Source organism: Cariama cristata, unplaced genomic scaffold, assembly GCF_000690535.1.
Source record: "Cariama cristata isolate BGI_N322 unplaced genomic scaffold, ASM69053v1 scaffold26379, whole genome shotgun sequence".
NCBI lineage: Eukaryota > Metazoa > Chordata > Aves > Cariamiformes > Cariamidae > Cariama > Cariama cristata.
In genome coordinates this window covers 30,757-40,100 of record NW_009636734.1, presented here as the reverse complement: position 1 = coordinate 40,100, position 9,344 = coordinate 30,757, and the positions used below count along the sequence as shown (strand labels likewise).

The 9,344-nt window shown below is 57.1% G+C and overlaps 1 protein-coding gene across 1 annotated transcript in view; it reads left to right on the top strand.

The window, feature by feature from the left end:
• The first annotated feature begins 1,734 nt into the window (after window positions 1–1,734).
• The window catches only part of DAO (D-amino-acid oxidase), a 13,908-nt gene continuing 6,298 nt past the window's right edge, over window positions 1,735–9,344 (top strand). The window contains exons 1-9 of the mRNA XM_009708030.1: window positions 1,735–1,928; window positions 2,069–2,183; window positions 2,506–2,582; window positions 3,056–3,121; window positions 3,951–4,005; window positions 4,507–4,611; window positions 5,198–5,280; window positions 7,165–7,282; window positions 8,080–8,178. Coding sequence (XP_009706332.1) covers window positions 1,735–1,928; window positions 2,069–2,183; window positions 2,506–2,582; window positions 3,056–3,121; window positions 3,951–4,005; window positions 4,507–4,611; window positions 5,198–5,280; window positions 7,165–7,282; window positions 8,080–8,178 — 912 coding nt within the window. The remainder of the gene's footprint in view (window positions 1,929–2,068; window positions 2,184–2,505; window positions 2,583–3,055; window positions 3,122–3,950; window positions 4,006–4,506; window positions 4,612–5,197; window positions 5,281–7,164; window positions 7,283–8,079; window positions 8,179–9,344) is intronic.

Sequence of the window (9,344 nt, the reverse complement as noted above, 5' to 3'; positions counted from 1 at the left end):
AACCCGCAGGGAAGGCGGTGGCTGGGGACTCCCATCCCCATGTCCCCATCTGCCAGGAACCCGTCGGGGCAGCCAGCAGTCACCATAGTGACAAGTGTCAATGACGGCATTTTGCCACGGACCATGGTGACCCCATTTTCATTTCAGAGGAGCGACTCCGGGGCCGGCTGCCAGCGGCGCACGGGGACTCCACCTCCCCGGGTCCGGAGCAGAGACTTTGGCCCCATTGCCCAGGGCCGGGCTGTGATCCCGCTGCCCTTGGCACTTAGACCTTGCACCGTGGGCGGTTTGCTGGGCTGTAAACAAGCCGCCCTGAGAAGGTAGCTCTGTGCAAGCCTCTGAAAACCCCAGCAGCTGCCCCAAGGACCACACACTCCACAAGTAAGTTGGTGAGAAACGTGTATTTCTGTTATTTATTGACCAGTGAGGTGGATACCTGCTTGGCTGGGGCTGCAGGGGCAGCCCGGGGCGAGTCCCGATGGCTGGAGGTAGAGGAGGTGGCACGGGTTCCTGCCGGCTGTGGCTTATAAAACCACAGCAGATGGGAAGCGGTGCGGCTCTCCCGCTGCCGTCGGTGCTTTGCCATCCCGATGATTCATCCCTCCATCCCAGCAAATGTCAGTCCCGCTGCGGGCTGCCTTCACAGCAGAGATGCTGCACTTCACCTTGTCCAAATAAAACTGTGGGCTAGAATTTACTCAAGCTGCCCAGAACCGGGTCTGGCATGCTGCTGGCACCCCTCCCCTTACCCACACGTAGGGACGTGACCCAGGCCGAGGTGATCTGCCCCATTGTACCCCCAGCCCTTCCTCGAATCGATCCTTGGCTGCTCTCTGCCCAGACGGTGACCACAGGGCTTTTTCCAAGCTGCAAGGCAGGAAAGCTCTGGCGAGAGGGAAGAGCCAGGGGACCGAAGGGGGCTGCAGACCCTCTTTGCAGCCGGCGTTTACAAACAGCGGTTCTCTCAGCCGGTGCTGGGAAGGGTTTGGGGTGGTGGCACAGCCACCCTCACGTGCAGGCAGCCCCAAGGGCATCACTCCCTGGAAAACACCCGCTGTTTCCCATTTCTTTTATCCGTGCCCACCTCTTTTGTCTCCAGCCCGTGCCAGGGGCTGGGGAGAATTAGGGACTCCTGAGAGCGGGGCTGGGTTTGCTGGGCAGGGAGGGCTCACATCATCCCATGGGAGATGGGGTGGGTGCACCCACCTCTCCCCGGCTGCTCGCCCTCCGCACGCTGGCTGACGGAAGGCAGAGAGAGGAGGATGCCGATGGCTGTGGTGCTCTGTCCTGCACCGCCGCAGGGCACGAAGCAACCACGGCTTTTTCTGCTGGGCGGAGGAGCATGGCCATGGGCAACTGAGCCGCAACTTTTCTGCTTGCCAGTGGCTACAAACGGCCCAAAGCCAGTGATGCCGCCCCGAGCACAAGGGCTGCAAGCAATGGAGCTACATTCGCTGCCACCGTGGCAAACTACACCCCCTCCATCCGTGATTTCAGTGCCTGCTCAGCGCAGGCAGGTGTTGCTTTGGGAGGCTTTACAAGAAATGCCCACAAATGCACCAAGAGCAGCTCAGCCCCTTCCCTGCAGCCCAGCTCCTCTCCAGCAGCAGAGCCGAGGCCAGGTCGGGTCCCGCGGGAGCTGACACCCTCCCGGGAAACCCTGCCTTGTCCAAGCAGCTCCCCGGACCCTGGCTTTGCCCTTCAAGCATTTCCCCCCTGCAGAGAGCCGGAGCCATGCGTGTGGCCGTCATCGGGGCCGGGGTGATCGGCCTCTCCACCGCCCTGTGCATCCACGAGCAGTACCACAGCCTGGTGCCCTCCCTGGAGATGGAGGTCTATGCGGACCGCTACACACCCTACACCACCAGCGATGGGGCGGCCGGCTTGTGGCAGCCCTACCTGAGCGACCACGGCAACCTTCAGGAGACGTAAGTGAGGATGAGGAGGAGGAAGGCTGGGGCCGTGGTCCATCCCCCCTCGATGTGCCCATCAGTGCACGAGGGGCTGAGCTGCCCGGGCACAGCTCCACGGGGCTGGCAGAGCCACCACTTTCCTGTTTTTATCGCAGGGTCTGGAATAAAGAGACGTTCGATTACCTCCTCAGGCACCTGGGCTCACCGGCAGCCAAGGAAATGGGACTTTTCCTAATTTCTGGGTACAACCTCTTTACGCAGCCGGTGCCGGTAAGGAGCAAGTCACAGCCAGGGCTGGGAAGGGCTCCAGCTCGGAGGCTGCCTGGGGGTGGGCAGGGTTGTACTTCTTCCCAGACGATGCTCTGAATGCTTCTGAATCCTTCCAAGTTTGTCTTGTGACAGTTTGCCCGGGACGCATTTTTTTTCTGTGCCCCAGCTGCAATACTGGTATGAAGTAAGGGCTGAGCCCTCCAAGGGTGGGAGCCGGCAGAGCCCCTTTTGGGGTGGGCTGTGTCCCCACCACGGCTTTTGTCCCGCGATGGCACGGCGATTTGGATTCATTAATGAGCTCGGATCTTTCTCCCTACTGCAGGATCCGTCTTGGAAGAACATTGTCCTGGGATTCAGGAACTTGACACCAGAAGAGCTTGAACTCTTCCCTGGTTACAGGTATTTTTCAGTCCGTTTTCCAGAGGGTCACTGATGTGCTTTCCCCCCGGCAGGACGGGTACAGGAGATGGTCCCAGACATCTCCCTGTCAAGGGGCAGCGAGGACAAGAAACTGCAGGCGCAGAAGTGGCCTTGCTTTGCTACAGCTACTTCCCTTAAAATAAGTAGGAAACACCTGAAACAAGCCCAAAAAAGTGGCAGCCCAGCATGGAAACCATTCCAGCTCCTCTCTTATTTCACCAGATATTGTCAAACCGAGGGAAGAAAATCAGCAGAAGGTGTTTTATGCTGTAAACAGAGGGGGGAAAAAATCATGCGCTTCTCGTGCAAAGGGGGAATTGGGGTCCTGGAGCCGCGGCGGCTGGCGGGAGCACGGGGGGAGGGGGAGCCTTCGGGCGCACGGGGGCAGGAGGCGCCTGGTGGTGTGAAGCTGCTGCAGGTCCTTACGCCGTCCTCTCCGCGTCTGGTTTCAGCTACGGCTGGTTCAACACGGCGCTGATGCTGGAGTGCAGGAGCTATCTGCCCTGGCTCACCAAGAGGTGAGTGCGGAGCTGCCCCGGCGCTGGGGCTGGGGCTGGGAGAGCTGCCGGCTTCTCCCAGTTTCTCTGGCTGGTAGGACATGGGAGGCAGGTGTGGATTTTCATCTCACACATCAGATGTTGCCTCGGATCCTTCTCTCATGCCGAGTTGGTGGCTGAGTTTTGGCAGCATTGATTTTAGGTGGCCATCTCATGTCCTGCTGCACTTCTGACCTGCCCAGCGTGCAAATGCTCGTGCTGGTGGCTTCCACATGACAGCACCCACGGGGGACCTGAGCACCCTCCCCGGCTCGCAGCACCTCTCACCCTGTGCCCCGCAGCAGGGCAGGGGCGAAGGCAGGGCGGGATGAGCTGAAGGAGAGGGGAGACAGGGATGCAGCCCTGGGAAGCAGGGAAAAGGGCCCAGAATTCCGGCTCATTGCCCCAGTGGGCTCACAGCCTCCCCACTTTAATAGTCAGCCCAGGAGTGTATTTTTGCGTGACAAAAATGAAAGTAATGGGATACTTTGAGCTGCATCCGAATGCATTTAGCTACGGAAGTATCTGGGGTTTAGTTTTGTTCTTGTCCTTTCTAATGCGGAGCGGGTGCCGTACCCACAGCAGATGGGCTCTGGTGCGGGGCTGAGCAGGACTGAGCACCCTCGGTAGCTCGGGGCCGTGCGGGAGGTGAGCTGGTGACTGAAGACTATTAGGAACCACCGAGAAGCCCACAGATGTTTATTACAAGGAGCAACAAGCCATACCTACCCTGGGTATCAATGGCAGGCACTAATTTGAAGGGTACATTTGCTTTTAATTTACCAGTAATAAATGAACTTGTTCTTCCCAGGCTGACGCAGAGAAGAGTGAAGTTTTTCCAGAAGAAGGTTGAATCTTTCCAGGAGGTGAGTGGTGATATCGAGCTGGGGCAGAGCGGGCACAGCCCCATCCCGGCACAGAGAAGCAGCCTCCAGCGGGCACGTGCTGCTCGGGGCTGGCCCTTGGCAGGAGTGATGGGGCCGGGGACAGCAGCAAGAGTACACCAAGATCTCGGAAACAAATTCTACCTGGAAAGATAAAGGCTCTTGGGCATCAAGAGATAGCTGAGAGAGGACAGGGTAGCGCATTCAGCTGGCGCTGAGCGAAGATGCAGCCAAGCATCAGCAGTACAGCTTTCCCTTAAACTGCAAATATTCTCCTCGCCTGCACACGTGGGGTCTCTGCGGGAGCCGTGCCGGGGAAGCTAAGCCCTGGATCTGGCCCTTATGCTTTATTCATTACCAGCCTGTTGGACCGAGTACTCCGCTTGGCTTTGATGCAGGAATCTCGTCCCCCGCCGTGGGTAGTGCCCTCGGAAGCATCGCTCCGTGTGCACTGCTCACCGCGCCGCGTCTGTCTCTCATTAGATGTTTGCCCGGGGCGTGGACGTTGTAATAAACTGCACTGGGGTGCGTGCGGGGGAGCTGCAGCCCGACTCGGAGCTACAGCCCGGCCGTGGACAGATCATAAAGGTGAGGTGGGTGCGGGGCTTGTGTCGCCCCTCTTTTTTCCAGAGGAGCCATTCATTAGCCCGCTCATGAGATATGCCCGCTGGGGCAAATCCCGGGCTTGTGGGCTGGACCCACACTGGGATCAGGTCCTGGTTCCCAGCAAACGATGGTCCTGTAAAACCCTCGTGTGTCGGGGGGCCAGAGCAGAAAACCTGGGTCCCGTTCCTGGTTCAGCCGTGGGGATGCCCCGAGTCTCCAGCCTGTTTCTTGGTCGGGTGAAGGTGGGGAGAGGCCAGAGGCATAATGCTAATAATAAAAGGACGTAAAATCCTTGGGAGAAGAGGATGATTATTTGGGGAAACGCAGACTCGCACCAGGTAGGAAGCTCCTCCGCTTGCCTACCTGCCCTCCCATCTCCCTCTCTCCCCAGGGGGGAAGCGCAGGGAAGCCAGCGCCGAGGAGCAGAAGACCCTGAGCAGCAGGGAGGGCCCCACGTGCAGACCCCGGCATCCGCGTTCACCGAGCTGCCCACATCCCTCCTGCTGCCTCCCCAAACCAGGGACCCCACTCCCCAGCTCTCCCTGACCCTCTCCCCTTCATCTCCCAGGTCGTGGCCCCGTGGGTGAAGCACTTCATCATCACTCATGACGTCGAATCTGGTGTCTACAACTCGCCGTATGTCATACCGGGGTAGGTGAGAGCGGGTGAGGCAGGGTCTGGCTGGCGTTAGCGATGCTCTGCTATCAGCGCTCCTAAAGCACCGGCTCGGATGCGGCTCCTTGCTGACATCTGCCCTGCAGCAGCCCAGGCTGGGGTCCCTACCTGGCCTGATGCTGCGTGGGGGGAGAGCAGAAGGACGTGGGCAGGCAAAGCGAAGGAGCTCCCACGGTCGACACAGAGACCACCGCGAGCTCCCTGCGCAGACCCCGGCTCGGCACTCGGACATGAGGGGGGTCTGGGCTGGTCCTGGGCTCCTGGGCTCTCAGATCAGGCAGCACCACGGGGCTTCAATATCCCCGGTCCTGTCCTTTTCCAAGGAGCAAATTCTGCCAAAGTGAAATGCCAATCCTGGCCAGGTCCTCAGAAGAGCCAAACACTAACAGTAGGGCAAATATTTTGGGGGAGATCTTTTGTTTTCACATTTGTGCCCATCTTTTTTGTCAACGGTGTTGACAAAAGTGCTGTACAGCAGCCCACTGTGGGGAAAGGAACTTCTCATTCATGTTCCCATTAAAACCAGCGGCAGGAATCCTTTTTCCTGTAACAAAAGCCTACCCTAAAAAGCTCAGCTTTCCCCTCACTGTTACCCTGAGCCGTGCCTGCGGCTGTTGGTGAGATGTCTCCTGGGGGAGCCCTGTTTGGTTTAGCCCCCACGCAGGGCTCCCTGCCACCTCCCTGCAAGAACCCAGGAGGAATCCCAGGGGAAAAAAACCAAAACCAAACCCAACTTATTTCTGTGTCCCCATAGGGATGAGGAGGGCTGAAATGAGATCCTGGCCCCGAAAGCACCATCTCCAGAGCTCAGGGAGCGGCAGTGGCTGTGCCCGGGCAGAGCCCAGGTTCCAGCATTTCTCTTGCGCTTTCCACCTGCTCCCCACCAGCAGTTTGCTTGGGGGACCTGGGGTCTATTTGAGACGGCAGCGTATGCAGGTACCCAGGGAGCTAAATTGCAGGATAAATAAAAACGTCTGCTGTTCATCCCGCCTCTGTTTCCTCTTGAGAGCAGCCATCTACCCCGCTTTGGCAATGGAGAATGGGTTTTTAAGCTGTAACTTGAATGCTGCGTTTCTGGCACTTCCTATTGTGCTAGTATTTCAGGATTAGGCAATAAGCCATTATTTAAAAAAGGAACTTTGAATGCTCACAGCCCCCAAGCAAAGTATTCCAAGGGATTTCTGATCACAGTCCCAGCTACGTATGAATTCCGCTCCCTCTGTTTATTTTAGCTTGAGCTGTCGTAGCTGGGCACCAGGCTGGCTCCCAAGGGAAGCGGCCGGATCCAGCACTCACGCACAGAGGACATCTCTTCCACGCTGGAGAGCTCGGCCCCGGGGGGCTTCCCCCCTGGCATTCAGCCCTTTTGTCTTTGTGCTTCCCAGGGCTCATGCAAGGTTTTAGAAGGGTCCAGCAGGTACAGATGCCCCCAGCTCCCCCCAGCCTTAACCCATCTCTTGGCCTCTGTTAATCCGCAGGAGTTTTGGGGTGGTGGCAGCAGCAATAATCTGTTTCTTTATATTCCCCACCGCAGGCATCTCATTCCTTCCAACTCTTTTCACCAGCCAGGAAGGCACAGACCTGTTTGATAGAAGATGAAATTATTGGCCATTCGGTTCGCCCAGGCAAGGGCCTTTGGGGTGCTGATAGTGTTTAATGAATGACTTGCTCATGAGCAGACACGCAGGCATCGCTCTCTTGCCTGCTTGGAGTGAGTATTTCTCCGGCAGAAATATGTTGCAGGCTCAGGACGTAGCAGGATCCGTACATCCCGCACACGCAGAGTCCCTCCGTGTGGTGGCCCAGCAAGGGACGGCTGGGGACACTCACCACCGTTTCTGTCCTTTGGCTTTTATGCAGGAGTGGGTTGACGGTCTTGGGAGGGATCTATCAGCATGGCAACTGGAACGAAGAGATCAGCACCCAGGATCACAAAACCATCTGGGAGAACTGCTGCAGGCTGCTCCCTGCTCTCCAGGTGGGTGACCCTGACCCAACGCCCCACCGCCGGGAGGTGGCACGGAGACCCCGGGTGCTGAGGCCACAGGGACAGGTGCTGAGGACGAACCGCAAAATCCAAATCTTTATATGAGTAACACGCGGTGCCTGCCCTCAGCAGGCCAGGAGAGCTGGAGGGCTTTCTGCAACGCGACCGTTGCTTATGCAGTGTCAGCCGCTGCGCCGAGAAACGCGCCGGTGATGGGTGAAGTGTGCACATAGAGTAACCCCGGGCTTTTTGTGTGCACCCCACAGCAGCACGAAGCACTCGGCGAGAGGGTAAATCACGGGGGGGAATGGCACAGCTCGGTGTTTGTGCGTGCCTGGCCGCGTTCATCATGCACATCTGGGGCTCTGTACAGCTGGCTGAGCGACGGGCAGGGGCTGGGGCTGGCGTCACTTTTGAGACAAGGTTTGTAGGAAAAAGTAATTACTCATATAGCTGGCCAAAAAGTAGAACAAAAGCTTTGGGAGGTCCCAGCCCTTTGGTCGTGGTGTGTATGTGTGTGTTCCCCCTGCCTTTTGGCACCGCTGCGTTAGAGAAGGGCTGGTGCGTGGTGAGACTGGTTTGTATCCACTCCTGACCTGTGATCCGGAATTGTTCTGCCCAGTTGCCCTTTGCAGCATCACAGGAGCCGGGGCAGCAGTGGGGATGGGGGAGCCTCTGTCCCCGCTCATTGCAAGACCTCGCATCTCACGGATCGCTTAGTGCCGTGGCGTTCGGCTGCTGTAATTGGGAGAAACCCTGTGCAGGTGCTGAGGTGCTTTTGCTTTCAGAAAGCAAAGATCGTGGAGGAATGGAGCGGCTTGAGACCAGCACGTCCCAGGGTTCGCTTGGAGCGGGAGACCATCCACCACGGGCATCTCCAGGCAGAGGTACCGTGCTCAGCCCCCGGATGCCGAGTGCCATTAACCACCGCGCTAATTGTGCATCAGTCACTGCCACCTTGGCATCCCGCTAACGCCGGCACTCTTCAGCCCGCAGCCGCGCTGCTCCGCGCTCATCGGTCCTCACTTGCATCTCCCCTCTAGTAATGGGTGAATCTTTGAGCCAGTTTCAGCCCAGTGTCAGAGATAAGTGTTAAAGATGTTATGTTTTGGTAGATTTTTATGGGGAGAGTGGACAGGGAGTGCTCCTACCCAAGGAAAACTTGCAGCTGGACCTTAGTCCAGAAAACCCATATGGGAGGAAAACTCTGGTACGGGCTCTGCTGCTCCCAGAACCGCACGAGGCACAGGCGAACCGTGGTTTGGTGTCAGCGTTTAAAGCGGTGTGGTTTTCTCCTGGGAACCTGTACGTGCACAGCCCTTGTGCATGCGAACTTCATGTTGCCGTTTAATAAAACCCAATACACAGTTTTTAATAAAATGCTCAGGGCCTCCAGCACTGACACCAGGTTGTTGGTGCAAAACGATTGGATTTCTTGAGATTTCTTCCAGTGTCAAGCTCAGCAGCGACACAAAATGAAACACGGTGAAGGCACAGAGGGACACTGGTGGGGCTGCCGTGGGGCTCTGAAAAATTCAGCTACCTCTGTGTAGGTAAAGCTGGGTGTCTAGAGTAAAACTTCTCCGGGGCAATGGCTCTTTAAATTGCCTTGCCCTGCTAATATAGCTTTTAAGAGAAAGGGGGCCAGGGATGGCACGAGTTTCAGCGTGCCATCTGTTCTCGGACCCTCAGCACAGCACCCTTTCATGTAGGACCACATCACACCTTAGCGCTGTCGCCTGAATGTCCATCAGCAGACCTGCCGAGGGAATCCTTGATTTGATTGTGTGCAGATGTCTCTGTACAGCTTGGAAGAAGAGATTAACGCTCCAAAGGGGATGGTGACTGCAAAATGTAATTAAATGTAATGAAAACATATTCCATTTTTAGCTGGAGAGTCTTGGAAAGAAAACGGTGTATCTAGGCAAAGCCCAGAGCGTGGTTCAAAGCAATGCTGTATTTGAATTGATTCTGGATCGCTCTGTTCCTTTATCAGCACATCATATCTGCACTGCCTTGGCACAGGAGAGGTGTAGCTATCGATCCCAGCCAT